A 26223-nucleotide genomic window follows, 5' to 3' on the forward strand; every position below is an offset into this window, starting at 1 on the left:
TATTTTACACAGACTATAATTTACATAGAAATATATATACACATAATTGTATAAAACTAAATCTATATTATATCCAAATATATGATATATATTTGAATCACACGAATATATGTATATATAGATATAATATTGAAATTAATTTTTCCTTCTTTTTTTTTTCTCGTTTAATAATTTTGTTTTTTTTTTTTCTGAGCCTTACATACCTACTATATAAAACACAGCAATATTTATCGCATAAATTAGATTTCGTTGAGATGACGGTTATGCGATAAAAAAGAAGCAAAAACTACAAAAAATCGTTATTTTTTTTTTGTAGTTTCGTCGATGTTCACCATATTATTTTTAGTAAAATTTATACCATCGTTTTATCAGGCGTGAAAAAAAAGAGAGACACACACATACACATTGATAGATATTATACATCATAATTATAATTAGGAAATTTGAAAACGAATGAGAAAGAAAGATATTTGAAGAAAAAATTTTATGGAGAAGTAACAAAACCCAAAGGAAAAAAAAATAAAACTCATATATGTATAATTATAAAATTACCTTGGAACCTGTCCGGTCATTCCATATACATGAATATTTATACATATATTTATATATGTATATATATATTTATATTTATAAATATACATTTATAAAACCTATAACTACATTATATATAGCTGGTAATCTCGTATAACATGAAAATATATAGGACACGACTGAGATTTATGTAGATGATGCGAATAAGAGATAATATCTAATTTATTTAAATGAAATTGTACCAATATAACAATTATACCTGTAACTCAATTTTTTCCTTTTTTTCTTCGTTTACCTATTGAAGTTTTTTCATCTTCCGAAGTTTCCTTCGACTCTTGGCTCGATAGATCGACGGAAAAAAGAGAAATGATTTTATAAAATGAATAAATATTTGTGTTATTTTAATAATCAACGAATCGCGATCACCTTATGCGACGAACCGCGAGTAAGATGAGAAGAATTTTTTTTCTTCTCACCTCCGTTCTCGGTTTTTTCTTCTTATTCGTTTTTCAGTTCGTAAAAAGAATTCAATCGAATAAAATAAATAACGATTGTAATTTTATCAGCGGTAATTTCAATAGTGATAATATTGACATTATTGTATTCAACTATGATAAGAAATGAGAGTATTTTTTTTGCGATCGAAGATGAACGAAGAAAAAATGGGAAGGAAGAAACTGAAATCTGAGTTTGAATTTTTATTGGCTTTTTTTTCTCGATTTCTGCGAGGATGAGAAATCGAAAACGAAGAGAAAATACAATTGAAACAAACAGGATTAGAATTGAATGATATTATTAATTATTGATAATGTAATATATCAAATATGAAATTTCGTAGTTGTGAATGTATACCGTTGTTCTTTCAAAATTTCGAATGAAAATAACTTCATCGTATCGATCGATACGTGAATATGAAATATGATAATTATGCGATATGAATAAATGAATGAATGCGTCTGAGACGTTCATGTAATGTTGATATAAAAAAAGGAAAAAGAGAAAAAAAAAAAAAATTCAAATCGCGTCGAATCGTCTTTATTCATACAATATATAATATACCATACATATAATATAGATTTTAAACAAATGAATAAATAATTAAATTAATAAATAAATCAATAACATTTAAATATAATAGTTGTACATATACGAATATATGAAACAAATTATAGATAATTCAATGAATTGATCAATTAATTAATCTTTATAGATAAATTAAAAAAGTTGTAAAGGGCGGGGGTGGGTGGGGGCAAGAAAAAAAAATTTAATAATAATTTTAAATAAATAAGATAGTGAATAATTTTAAATTATACGAAGAAGAAGAAGACAAATGATGAATAAAAAGATATACTATATATTAATAATAATATGTATAGAAATGAAGAATATTAGAAAAATCAATAAATTAACGAAAATTCAATCGATTTTCAGTTATTAATTTATCAATTTGAATAGGTTATTGTATTCTGAAGAGAGAAATAAGAAAAATTGTATAAATATAATATAACGAGAGAAAACAAAGGAAAAATAAAATTCTAAATCATTCAAGTGTAGACTATATATAGCGGTATAATAAATTAATTACATAAGATAAATATGTATAGCGTGACGTCGTATAATTAATGATCGTAATTTGTAGAGGAGAACTAACGAAGTATAGCAGAGAAAAAAAGATAAGAAAAACCAAAAAACACGGAGAGGCAAATATTAGGAAAGAAAGAAAGGGAGAAGGAAGAGAGAGAGAGAGAGTGAGAGTGAATTAGGAGAGAGAGAAATATGAAGAAAATAAAATGAATTCAAAATGAAGTAAAAATCTAATTGATTATGAAAAAAAAACCCTTGTCGTAAACTGCAGATTTCATCGAATATACATAATTGTTTTTTTTGTTTTCTAAATTTTCTTTTGCTAATTTCATGGTACTGAAATTTTCAGTCTGCAGTTGATTAATTATTACGATAGTGTTCACTCGTATACATATAACATATGTATACATATATAATATTATATACGTATATATACATATATACCATAGATCGATACCACCTTATCTCGCTCGTACGCATATATTCATGCGGAGGAGAAAAAGAAAAAACCAAAAAAATAGAAAAGAAAAAAAAAGATTGTCCTTCTAGCGAATCAATTAGTCGTGAAAATTAATTGAATGTAAATGTAATAGATTCCGAGTGAAAGAAAAGTAATAACTATAGTCGTGAAACAAGTAAAAAACTATTAATGTAATAGAAACACAAAAAAACTAAACCATAAGAGAGAGAAAAGAAAATAACTGCGAATATAAAAAAAAAAAAATAATACTCAAACACAGTCCAAAAATGAGAGAAAAAAAAAATTGAAAAAGTTCGAAAAATTATTGTACACGTTCAATTTCACCAACACATATACATTTACCTTATATAGATTTTGCGAAAAATTTTGAAACGAAAAAAATCACATTGTTCAGTTTTTGACACGAGATTCGAAGAATGTTACGATTCAAATCACCGGTGAAAAAAGCACGTTGCAAATTCAGGGTGAACGAAAAAAAATACCGAAGAGTCAGGATCCCACGGTTTGTGCTGAATTTTCAATAAATCTGAGATACGTTTTTTTCACCCGGAATTTGAAACGCGCTCCTTTTGCCCCAAATCTAAAAGGTGCTTTTCTTCGTTCCAAGTGTCGGTCGAATTCGTCGTAATTTTTACATTCACAGATAAATTACTTCACGTTACTTATATTATTATACATACCCATGGATGTACTTACGTACGCATTAGTTTCTCATGAACAACAAAAACCTGGAGAAAACAGAAAGAAAGAACAATTATGATTATAATTATTGAAAAAAAAATTGGAATGAAATATTATAAGAAAATAACTATGTTCGTATATCATAAGTATTTTTCGCTCGTTGATATTTATATAGTTCGAAACAGAGTATACATATATAAATGCATATATATACACACAGATATATGCATTTATGTATAAAAATAATAATAATATTGAAACTATAGTTGTTGTTTATAAAGAAGTATATATAAATGAATAATATTCTAATAGAAGAGAGAAAGAAATAAGAAAAACTGAAAGAAAGAATAGAAATAATTTAAATGAAAAAACTAACGACTAAGAAGGAAAAGGAGAAGCCAAAAAAAAATAAATTAATAAATTAATAAAATAAAATTAGAAGAGAAATGATTATATATAATAAACAGAAACCAAAAACAAGAACGATCGTTATTCAATTTATTCATCTACTCGTCTTTTTTCTCTTGCCGATGATTTTTTTTTCCAATGTCCAGATGTTGAAAAAAATAATGAAACAAAGAAAAAATTGAAGTTGCAGTGGGCACAAGTTTCGAACGAATACAATGTAACGTGACGCTAATTTACAAGTAACCACGAAGAAAACTGAAGAAAACCATTGAGAAAAAATGAAAATAAAAAATGAAATAAGCGTGAGACGCGATGAAAAGAGAAGAATAGAGAGAGAGAGAGAGAGAAAAACCTATGCGGTTTTTTTCTTTTCATTCTCTTTGATCTTCGACTCTGTTATTCTTGCAGAGAGTTACGGTGACTGATATATCGTTGGTCTGTTTTTCCCATATGTTCGGATGAATTTTATTGTCAGGTAAATATTCCGAAGAATGTTCTCAGAGTAAATATCGTATAAATGGTTCAAAATTAGAATGCGCGACGCTTCGACAATTGACGCAGTACGTAGAAAATTAAGAACAATTTTAAAACTACCCAGAAACTTGAAATTATTTTTTTCTTTCATTTTTTCATTTCTTTTATAGTGTCGAATGAAAATTAATTGAAACATCGCAAAAAAGAATTCTACATGAGAATCGTATGATTATAATGTTCTTCGATAAGAAAATCATACTTAAACTTGATTGAAAAAACCGAAATCAAGTCAAAATATAACCTACTCAATTATTTCAATACTAAAAAAAATAAAACTCGAGCTGAAGCTCAGGTTGAGGTCAGATAAAAAAAAAGCCTGAATTCAAAACGAACGATCCCGTTCAGATGTAACGTTAATATGATCATTATTGTTTGTAGAAATGATAATAATAATTATATCGATAAAAGCAACAAATTAATTAATACAATAAGGTTTACTGAACAAATGTAGCGGAAACTACGCTATATTAACTTAATAATAATCGCGAAATCGTGTGGTGAAAAACCAATAATAATAATAATTGAAATAAGTACACGATATAATATAATATAATATTTATAATAAATAAGTAAAGGACCAGCCAAGTTTTTGATCGAATCCCGACCTGGCGCTAAAGGTGCCAGAGGGATGACGATGGTGGACACTAATCACGGAGGATATAGTATATAGTGAACTAAAGAATAATTTTATGAACAAATTTATATTTGTTAAAATTATCGATTATCATTGAATTGATGGTTTATAATTTTTATTTATTATAATACGAACAGATATGAAATTAGGTGATTTTAACTTTGGTGATAATAGTTTAGAATGTAATGTTTAATGAATTCTTATAGATATACGGGTGATAAGTGAATAAATTATGCGGGAAATACGGACACAGAAATAATTTGCAAAAAAAAAAAAACAAAAAACAAACTAATGTTTTATTCATTTTGTATTGCGTACATTATGAAATACATGTACATGTGTAATGCGTTTATTTTATTCATGGTTTTTAGCTACTGCACGAATACTGACGATGACAATGACATTATTGTCCGGAGCGTAAAGTATCGTTTCAGCTTGAACAGCTTTTTTCCTATGTATTTAATTTTTCGAATTTTCCATTCTTGAAGAGAAAATTCTCAACGAATCCGACGATATCCATCTTATGACAATTAATTGATCGACATACTTTTCTTCGCTTTGGCCATGATCAATCATACAGATCCGATTCGACTCGTCGGAACCGTATCGATCCTTTGGAACGTTTCTCGAACGATTATTACAAAATTTTTGTTTCTTCAAATTCGATTCTTTGAGTTCTTGACGAGGCTTTTTTTGATTCGAATCGATATGAATCGGGGAGATACGACATCGAAAAGAAACGCAATGTTAAAAATCAATTTTGACTTACGCACTTGCGGGGTGGACGATTAAATTTTTTTCTTTATTTATTCTCTTTTGTATATAAATGTATATAATTTAGGGCTAATGACGATGGCTACAACTGTTCCGGCTGGTAACTATAACGATTCGTTTCGAAAATGGGCTATAGGAAGGTACTCCAGTAAACGACGTTCAATATGAAGAATGAAAAAGGGAAGAAGAACCTCGAAACTTTGTCGATGTAGATGGCCGTCGCTCTACCCTGGCAACAAGTCTCGTATTGTACCGTTGGCGGTCGACCCGGACTCCTGCTTCTTTCGGACTCTGATCGCATCGGCGTCTGTTTTTTCATTCACATCAATTCATTTTATTTCAGGGGATGATTTTCCAAGGGTTATTCGGATCTCTCGATCGCTCATCGAACCTGATTGCATAGACTAAAGAACAGCGAGAAGGTGGTAAACCTCGTGAAATTTTAGGTCCCACAGAACTGTCGGTAAAACAGAACGATGCCGCGACGTCGGTAAAGAAGATCCCGACAAAATCGAACATGCAACGAGAACAGCGGTTCAAATTGATGAACTCATGAAACCAAAACTCTCACGGTCAGCCGACCCTCGATTCTTTAGTCTGAATAATTCAGCGTTCGAAATTCGCTCGTAATAATTATGGACGTACCTTGAATTCGTCGATAGCTTGCCGAAGATCCTCGTCGGAGTAACCTTTCATCGCTTTGGTGGCAATGGGACCCATGTAATTATTTACCACCGCGAATTCCATCAGTGATAAAAAAACGAAGACGCTGCACGATGACATCCAGACGTCAATGGCCTTGACGTAAGAAACTGGAGGTAAGGATTGTTGAGATTGAGTGTTTTGCGTGGCTGTGGGAAAGAAAATTTTTGTACGATGAACGAATCGGTGCTATCAAAGGCTCGATTGGAAAACTTTTGATTCCACTCCCACTCACCCAAAGTCAGAAGTGAAGTAACACCAAGGGTAACGCGGGCCGGAATGGCTTCCGGTTTTATCCAGAACGCTATCCAAGACATGACCACGATCAGAGCGGAGGGAATGTAAGTGTGAAACAGGTGGTATCCCAATCTTCTTCGTAGATTGAAAACGATTTGTATGCAAGTAAAATTCCCCGTTGAGTACTCTATCGTACAGTCGGTTGTGTAGTTGTTCGATATGTCGAGTTGCGGCAGTTCGATTTCCGGATTGACGACCAACGGATCGGTCATGTTCCAAACGAACACCAGATCCTGGGTGGTATGGGAGACTGCGAATTGAAAATATTTGCTTTTCAAAATACGTGAGAGACGAGCGTGTTTTTTTTTTTTTTTTTTTTGGCCAAAAAAAATTTTTCCCTCCGATACTCACGACTCTCGATCATCATCGAACAGTACTGCGTGTCGTGCGGATAGGACTCGAATTTCATCGCGCAAGAGAGGACCAGTGTCAGTCTGTGTCACAGAAATTTTCTTTTAGAAATAAAAAATTCGCCGATAGTTTTTTTTCTCGTACGGAATTGAAAAATGACTGTCGTACGATTGTCGTATTTCCTACTAACTTTGACATGTAGAGAAGAGTCTTGTCGTGGTACAACCACAAGTAATGATTTGGTATGGACATTTCGTGGAATGTGACTTTTTTAGCATTTTTAAAAAAGCAATCCGGACGCCATATATTGTGCAGCCAATCGACGTCCAATATCCTGTATTCCTCCGACATGTTTTCCGGTAATCTCAGACGGGAATCTCTCCAGCTCTGGGCTAAAAATATGTCTGCAACATACGTCTTTTTTCGACGATTCGAAAAATTCAGTCGACGTTATATCCTGATTTTCTCAACGTTTTTTCATAATTTGCAAACTTTTTGGGCTCGTCATATCGAGTTGGGGGGGGGGAAAAAAGAAGAACCGTCAACCGACTCACCATCGATTCTTCGTTTATCGAGTCCAGACTTAGTACGGTAACGTGAAAGTAGACTATGGTTGGTTGTCCCTGATACTTCGGCGCTCTGTGTTTGTCGTACTGCTTCGGGTTCAGGGGCAAAATATCCCTGAGAGATAAGGAAGCCTCTTTTCTTCCGTATTCCTCGAGCTCCAGGTCTCTGTCGATCGAAACTCAAAAATAAAATTCCTCAACGAAATATCGCTGGTGAGTAAAATGAGAGGAAAAAAAAAAAAAAAAAAAAACAGTCCGCAATCGACATTCGGAAAAACCATCTCGATACTCGACGGTTTGTGAAAATTATTCAACGCGAGGAAACAAATAACGCGGTGATCTTTTCCAGTTTTTATTCGAATGGTGAAAAAAAACTGTTTTCGCTAAATTTCACTCGTCAGTCGTTGTACGCTCTTAGTTTTAATTACGCAATGGAAAGCCTTGAATGGTCTCGTAGTGTGGAGTATAAAGGTGTTAATCGTCTGTACCGCGTCGTTAAATGGCTTGTCGCGACCTGATTGTTACTGGTTCTGGTCCGTGACCCGCCCGCTATCCGGTAGCATCTAGACGACGCGTTCCAGGTTTTTTTTATTTTGCTTCCTTTTTTTTTCATTTTTTTTTTTTTTTTTTCTCTTCGCCGTTCCATACTCACGGAAAATGCAACGCCGCTATGTCGAAAAGGGTGTAAAGGTAGCAACACAAAACCACCACCGATCGTCTCCTCATCCCTGCAAAGGCGAGATACACTTCCACCGTATTTCCGGTATCGTCACCTAGTTCTTTCGATTTTGTCCCGGCGCTATTCACCCGGGGCCTTCGGATTTTCTCCTCTTCTACGCCGCTCTCCGTGTACAACTCTATCTTCTTTCCCCCGCGAGTACGTGTTTGATTTTTTTTAATTTTGTCTCTTCTTTAAATCTAATCGACCCGCGTCGCTCTCGTCGTACCTACGTTCGCCTGCATTTCTCGAATCCGTTCGCCCCGAATATTACAACATCGTTACATCCGTACTGGATGGAATAAACAAACTCGAACGAGTGAGGTAACGATAGTCGAAGAATTGCCGTAACGAGCTTACAGTTTTTCCGGCCTTACGTCTCGGGTTTCCCAAATCCCGCGAGTTCTCGTCGAAAAAATTCACCGGTAGCCGCCACCTCCGTACTCGCCGTACTCTGCTTTATTATTTCTCCACTAACATAATATCGCCTCGGCATTTACTCTGACAAAGTGTTTTGTATTGCGAGATTGCTTTTTTTAAAAATTAACGAACTTCTTACTCTCCGTTATTCCTATCATTATTCGTAAATAAACTTTTTCGATACTCCGTACCCTATCCGTAAATTTATGTTCCTCATGTCACGGTGTATCCTGAACACTCCTGAATTGTCACGCGCGAATTTTTTTTTTTTTTTTTTCTTTCAAAAATCACCCGATCACAACGAAATCGAACAACAACCGGCCGATGAAAAGTGAGATGAGAAAACGCGTTGGGTACACGGGAATCTGTACAGGTCCTCGCACCTCCTCGAGTCCCCGACGTTGTTCCTTTCGGCGCGTCACTTTTTGAGACCGTTTTTTTTTTTAGATTTTGTTCGTTCGTTCTTTTTATTTTTTATTTATTTTTTTTCTTTCTCTCCGCGTCGGAACGACGACGATTGGCCGACGACGAGGACTACTACTGACGACGACAGACGACAGGTACGAGGACGAGGCCGAAGATTAGCGGGCGGGTCGCGGTGCAGCACCGGCGAGAGACCGCCAGTTCTAAACCACACGTCGCTGACGGACTCTTAAGCCAATTTGCCTATCGACTAACTGATTAAGCCCTACTCTTCGTTCGCCCTATCCGCGGACAAATCTCTCCACCTCGTAATATAACGTCGTCGGGGATCCCCCCTGCATCGCTTATTATGTATAACACGTCCCTCGCGTATCTTCTTCTCCTTCACCGACGTTAACATTTCAACGCGTCGTTACAACTCTAATAGGTTATCCATTGTTATCAGCCGCGTTCCTGCCCGCCGTGAGTTTCTATTCCCAGAAGACGCTTTTGCCAATTTGACCTAGCTCACTCGCAGCGTCATCTGAGGTCAGAATTTTTGAACCGCGATTTTTTAGGTCGGGTCAAAATCTTTCTGCGATATTTCAATCGTTTCGGGGAAAGGGTCGAATCGAGTATCATCTTGTTTCAGGGATGTCAAGAATAATCGCGATTCGGGATGTTGGAATTTTGGAAAGGTCATCCTCGGCTCGGATCCGTTTTTGTTGGAATAAATTCGGCCATTTTTTATAATTTTTTGGGCATCCGACGTTTCATCGGTGGCATTTTCAAAAGATTCGATTACAAAGACGCGGGTTGTAAAAGTTGCATCGGAGTTATAATCCTTGCCGTGTGTACGGGTGCAGTTGGGGATCTGAAAGAGAGCCGTATAGGGAGCAAGTGGGGTTAAGCTAGTAGCAGCTCGTGGGGTCGCGCCAGCTCTGACACGCTTGCGGGCAAATACCAACAACTGGCCATTAGGTTTCTCGCTTTATCCTTCATTTTTTTACAATTATTTTTCTCTTTCTTTTCGTCAGCCCCGCACCCTCACCCCCCCTCCCCCCCGACGGCCTTTCTCCCGCGTTCCATGTACGTTTCACGCTTCTCCGCTTTCGATGAATATGGCCTCCGCGCACGCTGTACACCCCGCACTAACACTATTCGATAATTATGAGTGCCACACACACACACCTGTTTCTACCCGGCTATTATTTTCTCTTGCATTCCCCCCCCCCCCCTCCCCTTCCCCCCGTTTGAGAGTAAAATATTAAAGTTACGTTACCGGTACGATACACGCAGCACGATATGAGCCAATTATCGGCTATTAGGGGATGAAAACTCTTGCAGAAGAGAGTTGAACTATCGCTCAAACGCTGTAACACTTCAAGCTCTAAAAAGCAATTTTGTACATTCAACGAATATCGGGTTTGTCCTGTAGTTCGTCGATAATATTCTATTACGATCTTCGGGAAGGTGATCAACAACCGACAAAACAATCAAGCTGCACATTTGCTTCGACGAAATTTTTCGATTCATCTCCGAATTACATGCGTCGAGTTAGAGAAATAATTTCAACCTAATCTTCAATGACATTATGGCATATGGATTGTAGAAATGAAAGGCTTTTTAGCCGTTGATTTTTTTCAAGTTTTGGACAAAAAATCAACGATATTCTGGATAGAGTTTCATTATTCTTTTATATATCGAACCCAGGAATCTAAATCCTCAAGCCAAACTGATCTATCGACGACGTTGAGCGAATTGTCGTCATTTCATTATTTTCCGAAACAGATAAATAGTGACGTTTTCGTCAGTTTGATTTGTGGTCTTTCGCCGGATAACGTGGCGGGCGAAGGGTCCTTTCGAATCGGAATAGTTTCGTGCTATATGTAACGTGTGTCGTGATTTCGGTATGTACATTTTGTTATTGACGAAAGTCAATCAATGACGAGTGCAGGGATTCAATCGATATCAATTGAACAATCGATGTACGAATGAAGGCAAATATTTATTTTCAGAATCAACGGGGTGAAATACATTCGAACATATTTGTACAGTGTACACCGACGATCAATCCGACAACAACATAATCGACGATAGTTTCGTCTAATTCTTCAAATCTAAATAAAATATTTCTTCAATCACATCCGAAAGAACCAAAGGTACGTATTTGTTACAATTATAAATGTGCATCCGTAGAATAAGTGATTTTGCACCAATGCACCAATTTTTTGTATTCAGCGGACATACGGCTATACGACTTCGTAGGCTGTCCCTCACTCTTCTGAAAAATAAAAACAGAATATCTATAAGTGAAATAATAATAAGTCCGATATAGTCGAAGCTTATGCGTGTTATTTGATACCAGAAAAATGGAAGGAAGCTCATAAATGTTTCGACATAATATCACAGTGGATATCTTTATAACAGAATAACGAATAGAAACTTTACCTGATAATATGGACTCTGATATTTTCAGCATTGGGTATTAGTTTTTTTTTGCCTCTTTCCGCTCCTTTTATTTTATTTTCTATTCTCTATTATCGCTCTGCGACCGCTCTCTGCTTCTCCGGTTGCCTACTACCTACTACTGGAATGCCGGCCAGCCTTCCCGAGTTGTGGAATTTTAGCGAGCGAGAAGACCCTCGTCAGAGTTTTAACGTTATTAATAAAATGGTGATTCGTTATCGATCGCGTTGTGCCAGATACTCACCTATGTTTACACCTGCGTGTATGTCGCTTTCGAAGTTGCAACCGTCCGAAGTGTACCTTTTCTTCCCTCCGACCGACGATATTGCCTGCACTTTTCTCGCGTCGCGGATGGTCCTAATTTTCAAACGAAAAAGTTTAATCTTCTTCGAATCTTCCGTGCAACTGTCTACTAAAATATCTTAACTGCAACGAAACGGACGTCCGCAGGAAAATCTGGAATCACCGTAATTTTTTGCACTTCACCGGGCCCTACGAAATCATTTTTCCCCATCGGTAGGAGGCCGATACTCGATTATTTTCTACGATAAATCGGTTGATTCTGCGTATTAGTATCTGTATATAATTCTTAACCGACGAAAAGCGAAAAAAAAACTTTTAAGTTTTGTTCATTTACAACATTATCGACAGATGGTAAGTTACATCTACTTTACCGACGTTTAGCGGAGACACGAACCCTTGAAAAAATTTTGTGTCTTGTTATTTTTCGGCGGTGATTATTTCCGATAATTCAAGAGTTTTTCCATGGGTGACGAGCTTCTCAAAAAAATCTCACCAGATCCAATTGGAATGATTTTATTCTGGTGGAATGAATCCTACGCGCGAGTTAAATTCTTTCGAAAAACTGGAGATTTTTCCGTATTCGCGGCGAGATAACAATATTTCAGAAGTTACTCATTCTAATTGTGTATCAATAGACTCAAATCAGTTCTTAGACATTATTTATTTAATAAACAACGGGCTACAACCTTTGCACCATACATATTTAACGTGTATAATGCTCAATGTACAATGAGAGCTTATATACGACTAATATGTTCTTCTTTTTTTTTTCTTCTTCTTTTCACCTGCTTACATATTTCTTAGTCATTTTTTTTTTCCTTAGCTCCTCAATTAATTTATTTAGATATTAATTCACATTCATTTTTATGCATTCACGTTTTATTTATTAATTCATTAATTCGTCTTTTTTCTATTACTCCGTCCGATAACGCGAGTAGTCCGATATGCTGCGGCGTGGATAGACGAAAACGTTTGAAAAAGTACAACTTCTAGAGATAAAAAAAATGACTCGACAAGTATAACAAAAATGTAACATTTTACGTCATGCACAGTTTGCAGTGTTGCGGGTAAAAAATTTTTTGCGCAGTCGGTTCGAAACCATCGGCGAGCTTCACGTTCGTTACGCGTCGTGAAAGTGAGTCTTATTAATTATTGAACGATAACCGCAACGCGGACGTGACGAAACTGTGAACGACACTGCAGTCAAAGTTAGTTGGGATGGGCCAGAAAACGTATGCCGCATAAATTTTTTCTCCCACGTCACGTTTCCCTACAGTCGTACAATTTTCCTCGAACACATTTTCGTTATCCATTCGGTTTTTCGCACACACCAGCTACAAGACGTAGTAATAGACGTTCGATAAATTGCGCTACGTTTTTTCATTTTTTTTTTTTTTTTTCTCAAAAATAAAAAACAAAAATGAATCTAACGGGAGGTATGAAAAAGTGTGGACATCGGGTCCATGAGCATTACGCGTATGGTGATAAGAAAAAAAAAATATATATAAAACTGATTCTTTCCTTTTTTAATTTTTTGCTCTCGTTTCCTCAGTTTTACTGGCTTAAAACGAGAGCAATTTCGAATGAATTTCGTTACAGACGAATCGGAAAATACAACACCGAGCATTTTATTTCTCTTCCGGAATCCCGGGGAGGATGGTGACGATTGAACGGGTGTGAATTTAGGCTCAGGGTTTCGGTGAATAATTTCTATAGGGGTGTATTAATTATTAAATTAATAACGTGATTTACAGTCACCGGCTCAGTTTGGGGGGACACTCGCACTATTTGCACGACAAACGCGTGGGTTCGGTGTACATGTGGTGTAAATTTCCCGGATAATTTATACCCGCATAATTGCTGCTTTCCATATAACTCCGGATCACTTACGATATATTATACCACGTAAAATTATTTAGTTATTTTTCATTATATTAATATAATTTATGTTAAATGGACGTAGGTATGTATTTTCTGGAAATCAGCCCCCTGCTGCAGGCAATTGTTATAATATACATATCTATTTCTATTATACATATACATACATAGTATATATATATCGATGGTTAACCATATAGATGCGGTAGCGAAATGATATTTCAATGAAAATAATCATTCTAACGATTAGTGACGATGATCATATTTCATTAACAATTGATGAATCTTTCGATATGTATACGTGTACACTGTATATAGGTAGAGATCATTCGATGATATGCAATTATTGAATTTTAAAAATTATAAATAAATATGTATGTAGGTCGGTGTACATGTGATTGCGGTTAATTACTTTTTAGAATTATACACGGCAACGCTATTTCTTTTTTTTTTTTTGTTTTTCTTCCTTTTCAGACACGCAGGTTTAACGTAAGACAGATCCGATCATTGAAATGAAATTGTTACTCGAAATGTTAATTTTTTTCGCATTATTAGTTTCTCATATATTTTGGTTTTTGTTTGTTTTTTTTTTTTGTTTTTTGTTTTTTGTTTTGTTTGGCTTATTTTCACCTGTTTTTGCCTCATTTACACTCTCTCCCGTTCGCACACACGCACTCACATTTGTTTCATCCATTTTCATATCTATATTCCTCGTTACCCAGTTTTATACATTATTGCTTTGTTGCACGGAGTCCTCGCCGCGATTCCCACGCACTAATTTCAACCAGGCGATACCGAGGCCTGATGATCATAATTCGTTTTCCCGATTTTCCATTTCCTCCGCGTCTTTCGCATGACAATCATCGCGGATAGGATTGAAAAAGATTCAAGATTACCGAAAGAAAAAATAAATCAGGTATGTAATCTCATTACATATCTGACATATTTTTTTTTTTTCAAATTTTATTCCTACGTCAGGCCTCAGTATCTCCTGTGTACAATAAATAGCACTAATTGATATAATTTTACTATACATATATAAAATAAGGTTTCGTTATGATATCATTTATACATGCGGATTTCCGCTTTAATAATGGAACAACAATAAAAATTGTCATTGATAATCGTTTGTCTTGTTGTTGTTGTCGTCGTTATTGTTATTATTGTTACCTTTTATTACTATTATTATTATTGTTATTGTTATTATCATTATCATCAGCGCACACCATTATTTCGAGTGTCGATTATCGTCGTCGTGGCCGCTTGTTTGTCACAAGGGCGTGCGAGGTGTTCCAATATCTCATTGTCAGTTCGTTCGTATTATATTTATACGCTTCTTGTGTATTTCCATACTTATGTAATAGTACATATATACCATGTAGTGTTATATACCTAACCTACGTATAATTATATGGATTATATTCATACCTTTATTCAATATATTAACAATTTTTATTCCCTTCGTTTCTTCGATTTTTCGATTATCGTTTTTTCCTCTTCCTTCTCTCTTTTCTCACACACTACGTATAGTATCGTCGATATTTGATATATATTTTCTGTCTCTTAACGTAATAATTATATATATTATTTTATTTTTTCTCCCATATCATACAAACAGTATCATCATTTTTATCACCTATATTTATTTCTTTTAACTATATGTGTGTCTGTTTGCGTGTGTGTGTGTGTAATTAGTACATGGAACGTACCGTACATAATACATATATATGTATATACATATCGGATCTTAATTACATTATCTTATTATTATTTATATTAATTTCCTTTTTTCACTCAATTTTTTTCTTTTTTTTTTTCTCTTTTCAAATTGTTATTTAATAACTTCAGTCATCAAGAGTCAAATTAAAAGAGTCGCAAGTAAATTCAGTTGGATGGAAATTTTCTTGCGAAAATTAGAACGGAAATTTTAGCCTCAGGTTAAAATATACTACTTATTCATATTCTTTTGAGATATTATTTGACTTTTAATGACGTGCTAATATCAAACGTTGTTCCTTACATAATTTATGTAATTGCAAATTTATGAGAATTTAAAATTCATTATTATCATCATCATTTCTACGCAATTAATATTATGCAGTATATTTATATATACACATGTCTCTATATTTCTTTATGCATATCGGCTATTATTATTAATTTTCATTCATCTTTTTCATCGATAATAATATTATTACATTATATAGAATTCTATGTTAGTTATTGTTTTGGTCTACATTGTCTAACGCTTTGTTGAGTTTTTTCATATAATTTGTTTTTTTTCTTCTCTTATTTTTTTCGGGAATACGAAAGAGAGGGATTTCCGAATAGGGATTTGGGATTAGGGTAAGTTAGGGGATTAAGTTGAGGATATACTATGAGCAGGTCGGAATAATACGGCGCACCTTTGATACAAGGGGGAGCGTGCGGACTGGATACGGAACAAAATGATAAAACCTGCTTTATTTTTCTAAAGAGCTTGCGGAAGAGAAGCAGAAAACGCGAATAATGAATATCGTGTACATGCAAGAGATAGCGTTCAAAATCAAAACTGTGAGTCATAGAAATATGCTGCGATTCAGGGGTTTCATTTATTCAAGAGGTACTTTGAGCGTCGGGCTCTTGATCCTCGCTCTTGATCCTACTTTGAAATTGTTTCGTTCGGATATTTATTCAGATTTTTGATGCCCTATCTGGTTATTGTTTCAATCGTCGTTGTAATTTTTTATATCTAGGTCAGGAGCAACGATCACACGTAATAAGTATATGCGTAAAGATTTGATTATTAAAAACAACAGAGTAAAAACGATGGTCTTTCTTTTATTCTAACTATTTTTACTGATAAAATGGCGCCAGCACCGTTTCGATGAAATATTTTCTAACTATATGAGTGAAATTTTAGATGAACATTGAAAAATTGTAATAAAAACTTCGGGTGAAGGTTGTGCGACGCACGTTCAGCGACCTGGTAAATTTTTCTCATGAATTGATAACTTCAATCAGCGAATTCAGAAATCCTTGTAAAAATTTATTCTTTTAGTTTTGTTTGCTCACTACTGTTCACGAAGATAGGGAGGCAATTATTAGTCATTATAAAAGTGGGCTTTGCGAAAGTGTCGATAATTAAACAAAAGAGCATAGTTCAGTCGAGAACTCCGTTACAGTCATTTGGATGTGAATTTTGACGTTCTTAACACGGGAAAACTTGAAAAAACTTGAAATACTGTTAATTTTCTACAACACCTACAGTCGGTAAGTTCAGTCTACATTATCGACATTTAGCGAAGACACGAACCACCGCGAAACTGACGTCATCCTACATTCCGTGAAAATGTTAGCGAATGACAGAGGGTAATTTCTATCGGTTCCGAACGGTTCCGTTGAATTGTATCATCCGATTTTCGAATAACTACGATATGTAAATAGTTATCGCGGATTTCCTGAATTCGCGGTTCGGGGCGAGGGAAAGGTAACGGGGAATGAGGGAAAGGCGAAGAAACTGAAAATTTTCGAGAATCATTCACCCATATTTTTTGAGCTATAATTATGTAAAAAGGCGAAATGTGGTCGAGAGAAACATTGAATGGAGCGCCGATCGAGATGCACTTCTAACTCCCGCCGACCTATTCAGCTCATTTGCCGCGTTCTCGTCCGGAAAACTTGCGGCTTGTCCATTCATTCGATGTATGTATTCATTCGGGGCGTATATCAGTAGTACGTAAGTTTATTACGCTGTATAGTAAACGTAAAAAAATAAACGAATCCAATAAAGTTTTTGCCACAAACGCGCGGTCGACTCGAGATACGCGAATGAATGACCCGCTGAAAGTAGATATAGGTTAGGTCATTGAATTTTTTTCCATTTGCAAATTTCAATTCGTTGCCTTCCGATTGAATTATCGTTTTCCTTTCATCGTCGAACTACAATATTTCGCGGATTTCATCAATTATGAATGGCATATTATGCGTTCGTGTACGAATGAATATACATCACGCGATAATCGTAGGCATGAGCGAGGACTTATTTCGTTATTCATCGGATAAGTACAGAGGATAAGAGTGACTTTACCGGAATCACGACGAGCGACTCAATTTTCGGTTTACGTTGACAGACGCGTGTCTCCGTATCGCACATTCCACGTCGGTTCGATTCAATTTTTAAGTGGCACTCGACCAACGATAAAACCTCTCGATTCATTGATTTTCGTTTTGTACAATAGTGAAATCGTTTTTTTTTTCCGATACGTTCGTACGAAATGGTTTGTAAACCCAATTGAAAAATGTCGTCTAGGATCTCCGACCAGGTCGAATCGATTCGAAATGCCCATTTATACAAAACCGCTTTCTCATACTCCACTGTTTTTTTTTTTTTTTTCTTTTTACCACAAGCTGTACATTTTTGTATTTCACCTAAATTTATTATACATTTAATTCTGCACGCGTACGTAAATTTATTTCACGTATGTGTTTATCCTAACGTTTTTGTTTTATGATTATTTCTTATTTTTTTTTCTTATTTTTTTTTGTTCGCTCCACGTTCAGACGAAACAGCTCGAAGACGTTGATCACTATAATGAGAATTACCTACGTAAGTGAAAATTTTTTCCTTACGGAGCGATCGATAATTATCGTCGAATTTTATTCGACCAAAATTACTTCTGCGCAGCAGCACCGCCATTTAGAATATACTTATCATTATAAAGTATATATTTATATGTTTTTTTTTTGTTTTTTTTTTTTTGTTTTTCTCTTTTTAATTCAACTGGAACGTTTATTTATAAACTATAGGCCTTCTCCGGCGCTCATAGATCGAATTCAATTGAAATAGACTAATTTTATATTTATAATAACGTAGAAACGCGAGGGGTGTCCTCTTTGTTCGGTTTTCGATGACAAAGTGGTCACTCTTTGTGTAATTTCTATGAATTTGTTTGTTTGTTTGTTTGTTTTCTTTTTTTTCTCCGTCACCCATTCAATGATATGCGACGTTCGCGAAACGTCATCCCTTATCTCTTTAGCCAATTTTTCGTTCAACTCGATTCCCGAGTTATATCGCGATAGAAAACAATTAAAACTTTTCGTATACAACTGGAGGATCAAGCGAATCATTATTCTCCATTACTCGGCTCCCCAACGCCCGCAACTTTATCCACACCCGCTACGTGGTGGTTCCGTGTTGCTCGTACAGCGTTATTTTCCTTTCGATCGTATCGCGGAATAATCTACTCTGTCACGAACAACAGCGCGCGGTTTTGTTAATCGTTGTTCTCGGCGTGGAGAGAACGGTGGCGCGGTTACTTCTACTCGTGACGAAGAAACTTGCGGCGATCAGAAGCAACGCCAAAGCGATCCCGTTGAACGGATCCTTCGTTACACGGGACGAGTTGGACCCGCTAGCCAGCGGAAGTCTGACTTCTACCTCCGCCATTTTGAAAATCGAGAGAAGCGGATGCGTGTGAACTTCGTGGTGTTTGTTGTTTATCTTGTTGCTCAAGTCGCGGAGCATTTCCGCGCATTCGTCCTGGGTGAAAAAAAACCGTAAGAGTAAAAAACGAACGGATACAAAACGGCGCGGAAACTGCGCGTCCGACTATCGGTAATCTTCGGACTCGAGAAACTCACCTTTATCCGCATCAGTTGCTGCAACGTTTGCGCCTGACTTTCGACTTGATTTTGCGTCTGACGTACGTTGCCGCTCGCGTTGGCGGGGCCGGTTGTTTCCGATCTGAGCTTCGCGACCGCGATCACGTTCTCTTTCGTCACGTTGTAAAGAAGCAGCGTGCACACCGTCTGAAAACCAACGGTCGAGTTACGTCAAAGTTTCGTCCGACGCGAAATTCGTGATAAAAATCGTTGGCCGTTATTCCTGGCGATCGGCTCACCTGATTGTCGACTTCCTGTCGCATGAAACTGTCCAGCGAAGAAACCGCGTCCAGAACCGTGAGATTGCTGTGCGGTCTCAGGAGGTTTTCATCGGCTTCGCTGTACCCGAGGAACATGAAGACTCCGTGGGGTATGCTGTACGCATCTGCGATGGGAAACAGAGAAATTTTTTTTTCTTAAATTTTGATCCAACCGTCGCGACGTTGGGGAAAAAAGGAGGCTACCGATCCTCGCGGACGATGGACTGACCTGGAAAGGGTCTCATACAAATGAACCGCCCGCTGTAGCAAAGACACCGACCCCTGTAAGCCTGATAGGCCGGTGCAGCGTGGTTGTAAAACGCGAAGTCCGTTTTGCAAGGGGATGATTCGACGCATATCGTGTTGCAGACCAGTACCTCGCCCTCGCCGCACTGGCACAACTCCGAGCACTCGGGTTCGTCGTCTCTGTAAAGCTGAAAATCACAACGAACGACTCAGAATGATCGAGCGATCCCGTAAGGGGGATGAAACGACCAAAGGACGTTCTAAACATCGACTCACCCTCTTTCCCCTTCCTTCCCTTATGTACTGATGCGATTGCCTCGGTCTCTGCACCACGCAGAAACCTGCGACGCGTCGAAAAAAATTTCAAAATATCATGAGTGTCCAGACCGACATCGATCGCGTCGCGCCGCTAATCGTTTTCACTTACGTGGCGGAATCGTGCTCGAAGTGGTCGTCGTGCTCGTGGTGGTCGGCACGGTAGTAACGATCGTCGTCGTTTCCAGCGATTCCGTCACATCGACGATCGTTTTTTGCGTTGGTTCGGGAATCGGTTCGACGCCCTCCGGTTCCATTAGATCGTCCGCGTCGTTCTCTTCGACTCCGGTCGACGGAGCGACGACGGTTGTTGTTCGCTGCTTGTGTTGCTGTTTCCTACGCGCGTGAAAGTCCTTCTGCGATTCCACTGATCGTCGAAAGCAAATTTTTAACGAATCAATCTCAGGTTCGTGTTTCGCGATCAATGACATTTCGCACACACGGGAAAATCTGTCGTTTCTACCCACACCGTCGAAAGCGATCGGAACAACGATTTTGGGTGAAAATCCTAAAAGGCATCGCGACGTCAGCTACCCGGTTCTATCGGATTCGGGGCAACATGTGGTTCGTCGCGTTGAAAAGTATGGACAGTCGGAGGGGCGCTTGAATCGGGTTAATTCCACGGGACACTCGGCTTCGTATCGGCCGGTATCTAAACCGCGACCGCACGCCTAAAATGGTGAGAGTCAGCGGTGCAGATGTTCCGTGTTCCTTATCGGTAGTGTGATCTATTTGTGGATTCGATTAACGAACGGAGACTAATTGAAGTAACCTCCATGTATATTTCAATCGCAGTGTGACGAGTGAAAATGTGACGTAACACTTTCGACATTGTTGCGGTCGAGTGGACATTGAAAATGATCGTGGCGATAATGAGTAGTTCGTCCATAAAATGAAATCGATCGCTCGCGGTGTGCGTGTGCGTGTGTGTGTGGTGTAGATGTATTATACATACATGGGGGGTGGGGCTATGAAACTCGGAGTTTATCGGACGCAGAGGTAACGCGTTTCGAGAAGTATTAATTTCCTTTGAAGTGTCCACGGGGCGACCTTAGGTTCCCTTTAACGTGATTGGAACTCTAGCTACGGATAGACGAAACGACCTTTGTGCGGCTGGGTATACCTTCGCTTTTGTATCGACCAGAGAGATATAAATAGCGTCAGCTGTCGTTTATGCGGAATCGTAACTTCGACGCTGACTACTTTGACTGGAGAGAAGCAACGGTCTCGCGACACCGGGGTTTGACCAGCGGACGAATTTCCCGTCGCCGAACGGGGTTCAATTAAACGTAGGCCACCGTTCGTTTCGGGGGGAAACTTCTTCAAAGATATGCAAACGTGACAGCCGATTGCCGAGCGAAAACCCCCCCCCGCGTTCATATATTCGACCACTAATTTAGATTTTCCACGTAGCGTACGACTATCAATTCGTGCCGTTGGCTATTCTCATCAAACATTCAACATTCGACAATCGAACGAACTCGTATAGGCGGAGGGAGGAAGGGGGGGGGGATTAACGATGTTATAGTTTGTGCGTTCGTTTGCAAAGCTGCGATTGCCGCGTGAAATGCCGTTGGAATTATAGTTTTAACAGAGTTCAGATGGCGAGAGAATGTCGGGCCAACGTTGTCCGGCTGTTACTGCCCATGGTAAACTTGGAACAGTAACACGGGTGTCCGTTATTTTGACATCGAATATCCAGCCAATCGATACGTTTGGGCAAATCCTCAATACATACAAGTGTAGCGACGCTACGTCCATTCGACCGCAAGCTTTGAACTTGCTTTTGGCAGCGGAAGTGAAATCCCCCCCTCCCCCCCACCGCCCCGCCGCTCCCTCTCGCCCTCTTGAAAACGTACAAAGCTTCCTCTAATCCAAATTCCACATATCCGTCCGAAGGCTTAGAAACGCAGGCCCGACAAGATAATACCACCTGCTAAGGAGAATCGGAAAACCAACGAATGAAATGAATTTTGCACGCTCAGGAAGTAACCGACGATCGGACGAGGCCCTAAAATCGCTGCCTGAATAATTACCGGCGCAACAACCTTCCGACCGCGAAATTCTGACTAACTGAATTTCGAATCGCTTCACGTGGTGAATTTCGGATCAGCCAATCGATTCCGTGCATAATGTATACAAGCCTCATTCATAACTGGCGTAGTTAGACACTGCGCGATATGATTTGGGTTGGCGCAAAATATCCCTAGGGGAATTGAAACCAGCGCGACGGCAGAGGTGGGGATCTGGCGCCGCCCAATCCGCATCCATCGTACGTGAATTTCACTAGGGATATTTTCCGCCAACCCAAATCATATCGCGTAATGTCCAACTACTTCAGTCATGAATGAGGTTTGTGTCCATGAAAACCACTTGGGATATATTTCGCCAACCCAAATCATTTTGCCTAGTGTCCAACTACTTCGGTCATGAATGAGGTTTGTGTCCATGAAAACCACTAGGGATATTCTTTGCCAACCCAAATCATTTTACCTAGTGTCCAACTACTCAAGTTATGAATGAGGTTTGTGTCCATGAAAGCCACTAGGGATATTTTTCGCCAACCCAAATCATTTTACCTAGTGTCCAACTACTCAAGTTATGAATGAGGTTTGTGTCCATGAAAGCCACTAGGGATATTTTTCGCCAATCCAAATCATTTTGCCTAGTGTCCAACTACTTCGGTCATGAATGAGGTTTGTGTCCATGAAAACCACTAGGGATATTTTTCGCCAACCCAAATCATTTTTCCTAGTGTCCAACTACTTCAGTTATGAATGAGGTTCGTGTCCATGAAAACCACTAGGGATATTTTCGCCGACCTAAGTCATTTTGCCTAGTGTCTAACTACTCCAATCATGACTGAGGTTTGTGTACAGTCCTTCTCCTCTGTCTCGTTACAATGTACGGTGTGAACTCGTACGCGATTCAGTTGTTCTAGTATATCAGTTGTCGTCAGTGGAGCGAACCGTGCTCTTCTGTTTGCTCATCTCAAGACTACCGACAATCAGACGTACGTACCGGCAACATCGGCTGTGAGCTAAAGCTACCGGGGTTAGCTAAGGGCTGGCTAAATTAGCGGGTAGGTCCAACTTACCCACGCACGGATTAACCCAGAGGAGTCTCTGCCATCCGAGACAGTCGTAGAGCTGGGCCAGGTCGGTTCCTTTGCACGCGCAATTCGAGCGCAATTCCGTGCCCAGTATACCGATCATCGCGCGTCGGCACTCGCTAGGCGCACCGGCGCACTTTTTCGTCACACTGTCGACGGCGCAACTCTGTTCGTAGTACTCGAGTCTCGCCCTTAAAAAATCAGAGGAGATCGTTACGCTTCAGCGACGTGGGAAAAATTTTCGCCCGAATCCCCGTGGCTCACCTGCAGGCTCTGTCCTCCCTGCATACTTCGGCGAGACTGTGGCAGGTCGGCATCTCGACACCTTCGACCCTCTGCGCGCAAACTGGATGCATTTTTTCTTGAGCAACGATGCAGTCGTCCCTTTTGTCGTCGGATTTCCTGCGAGCGATATCTTACAATTAGGGTATTGTTCCGTCGGAAGGATTGTTAGTCACGCGTTGTTTGGTATATCATCGGTTTACCGGGCGGATCGAAGCCGCCTTTCCAGAGGCGGTATAAAGTTTTTGGCATTGTTTCATGCGAGGCGAAGCCACTTAAAAGTTTCGAACAGCTTTATCGTTTAAAAGAAGACATCTCCTCTTATTCCGCGCGAAGGATTCCGCCGCAGAGTCTGCCCGGGGTTCTCGCGAGCTGTCTAAAGAAGCTTTTTTCTCCTTTCTTTTGTTTCTTTGTTTTGTTGTTTTTTATTTTTTTTTGTTGTTTTTTTTGTTTTTTTTTCTACCCAGTTCAGTTTAGACGCGCCAGTGACACACCGATACCCCCTGAGAGGAGGGCTCTTTTTCTCAACGATTTCTCTTTTTCAGCTCTTCACGAATTGCTCGAATCGGCTAAAACAACCGTGGAAAACAAATCCGACTTTTGTAGAGAAAAAAAAAAAAGAAAGAAAAAAAAAACAATACGAGAATCGCGGCCAGCCCGCGGGCTGCGCGCCTCCACCGCGATCGGGTTCTTTAAACTTTTTAATCGATCCTTACGAAAAAAAAAAACAGAAAAAAACAACAACTCACCACTTTTTACATCCGTTTTAATGTAGACAAAACAATGCTCGGCATTTTTACCTGCATAAACAAAAAGCTATCTCCATTGTGTGAAGCTCGGCGGCCGTTCTATAAAATTGCTGCATAGCGTCCATACAGGAATTTCTTGCACAGCTTCCCAGGTCGCAGTGGTTTAAAATCGGCTGCATGACCGTTCTGCAGTCCGGATCGTTCCTGAAGGTGAGACGAAAACGAGAAAAAAAAAATATGTTGACCACCGTTCGATTGTTATCGTCGCCGGGCGGCGGACGGACTCCGTTGTTTTTTTTGTTTTGGTTTTTTTTCAAGTTTTTCCGAGCGTATCTCAAGAAAATTTCGACTCACCGGCAGGACGAATAGGCCTGGTGGCAAGTGCTGGTCAAGGTCAGCGTGGCCGCCGGCCGGATCGCGATCCTCTGACCGTCCGCTTCCGAAACCGGAGAAGGCAGGATCGCTCCTCTGCCCGCTGAGGACCCACGAGAAGACGGTCGGCGTCAGGGTTACGCTCTTTAAGGATTTTTTGGGGGGCGGCGGAGGGGGAGGGGGGGGGGGCGGCCCGGAAGCCGCCGAGGAGGAGGGGGGGGGGGGAGGGGGGTCGGGGGGTCGGGGGTTCGCGGGGGCGGCTCGTTTGTCTTAATAAAAGTGTAGCCCGGCACCGCGAGGGACTCGGGGGCAGCCATCAGTTAGGGGAAGCCCTTCCCGTCGTCCATATCGAGTCAAATCCATTTTTCCACCCTCGTTCACCCCGGCCGGCCGTACCGCGCTCCCCCCCCCCCCCCCCCTTTCCCCCCACCCGACGCCTCGCCCCCGAGGCCTCGAGGCTCGAAATTTAGCGGTTAAACCGGTAGCTACCGGGGGGGGGGGCAGTTTGTTCGCGTCACTCTTTGTCCCGCGAACGATGCGACGGAGACCCGAGCGGGTATCGGCTACGAGGAGGGAAAGTTGGAGGGAATTCGGGAGGCGAAATCGTACCCCCCACCCCCCTTCGCCGCCCCCCGATGTAAAATGAGGCTGCGCGTTATAGCTCGTCGCTTTTTTTTCTCGTCCCCCTTCGCTGCCCCCCTCACCCTCCCTTACTTTCTCTCTCTTTCTCTCTCTCCCTCTCGTTCGGCTCGGCTCAGCTTCCGTTAAATTTATCGAGGTCTGGTAGCGAGATTAAAAATTTAAAAAGACCACCGGCGGAAACGTTCAACGCCAACGTGCCGGTAAATCGTACAAGTCGTGAGCTTCCTCCGAAGTAGGAAACTGACGATTAAAGGGTAACTCGACCGACGGAGTCCCGCCGACCCTCCCCCCCCGCACCCCCGCGTCCCCTCCGCCCCCGCCTACCCGTCGGGGGATCGATTACCCGGCGAAGTAACACGCGCGTGGTGTATCTTACGTACTTTTGTCTCTGCACGAGACGGCCCATCAATAAAACGTGACTTTGAACTTTGTCTGTATGTATACATATACGATTTTACCTTTAACATGTCACCGCGACGCTTCGCGACGAGTCGGAATAAAACGAACTCGCGTTACCGAAGTACAACTTTTTTTTTCAGCCCGCATCGAACTGCCTCGATTCCGTCCGACGACGAGACGTGAGACTTTGTTTTTTTTGTATTTTTTTTTTTTTTTGTCAAAAAAGTTACGCGTACGCGCGAATATTTTTCGCTCGGCTTTCGTCTCGTTCTACGTCGGGATCGTCGGAGATTCGGTGGATTTCGAAATTGTCGTACGAACGTGTAACGCGTGAAGTCGTCCGACGGATTCCACATCGTCAATTTTCCAACAAAAGCATACAACGGATGAGGAGTGAAACTGAAGCTTCGGGAAACTGGATAAGCCGGAGCTCGACCGAGCGGAGCGAGAGGGGCATTAATTCCTACCCG

General features: G+C 39.5%; 2 protein-coding genes and 1 long non-coding RNA gene across 5 annotated transcripts in view; all 3 read right to left on the reverse strand.

Moving 5' to 3' along the window:
* Positions 1-5134: 5134 nt before the first annotated feature.
* On the reverse strand, positions 5135-9314 carry LOC105684353 (glycine receptor subunit alpha-4). Its single transcript, XM_012397643.3, has 7 exons — positions 8196-9314; positions 7532-7709; positions 7168-7394; positions 6978-7060; positions 6565-6876; positions 6273-6478; positions 5135-5934 (listed from the first exon to the last, which is right to left on the reverse strand). The coding sequence occupies exons 1-7, from the start codon at positions 8267-8269 to the stop codon at positions 5758-5760; spliced, it is 1257 nt and encodes a 418-aa protein (XP_012253066.1). The 5' UTR covers positions 8270-9314; the 3' UTR covers positions 5135-5757.
* Positions 9315-11072: 1758 nt separating this feature from the next.
* LOC125500933 lies at positions 11073-15393 on the reverse strand. The gene is made up of 2 exons (XR_007278388.1): positions 11535-15393; positions 11073-11367 (listed from the first exon to the last, which is right to left on the reverse strand). It is a non-coding gene; the product is annotated as an uncharacterized LOC125500933 (long non-coding RNA).
* A 160-nt stretch (positions 15394-15553) lies between these two features.
* LOC105684340 overlaps positions 15554-26223 on the reverse strand; it is an 80910-nt gene continuing 70240 nt past the window's right edge. For all 3 annotated transcript variants that reach the window (XM_048654983.1, XM_048654982.1, XM_048654980.1), the window contains 10 exons: positions 24695-24815; positions 24392-24544; positions 23574-23711; positions 23295-23500; positions 20310-20564; positions 20159-20223; positions 19866-20070; positions 19616-19761; positions 19356-19523; positions 15554-19254 (listed from right to left, as the gene is read on the reverse strand). In XM_048654983.1, coding sequence (XP_048510940.1) covers positions 18964-19254; positions 19356-19523; positions 19616-19761; positions 19866-20070; positions 20159-20223; positions 20310-20564; positions 23295-23500; positions 23574-23711; positions 24392-24544; positions 24695-24815 — 1748 coding nt within the window. In that variant the 3' untranslated portion in view covers positions 15554-18963. The remainder of the gene's footprint in view (positions 19255-19355; positions 19524-19615; positions 19762-19865; positions 20071-20158; positions 20224-20309; positions 20565-23294; positions 23501-23573; positions 23712-24391; positions 24545-24694; positions 24816-26223) is intronic.

Source organism: Athalia rosae, chromosome 5 (assembly GCF_917208135.1).
Source record: "Athalia rosae chromosome 5, iyAthRosa1.1, whole genome shotgun sequence".
NCBI classification, from domain to species: domain Eukaryota; kingdom Metazoa; phylum Arthropoda; class Insecta; order Hymenoptera; family Athaliidae; genus Athalia; species Athalia rosae.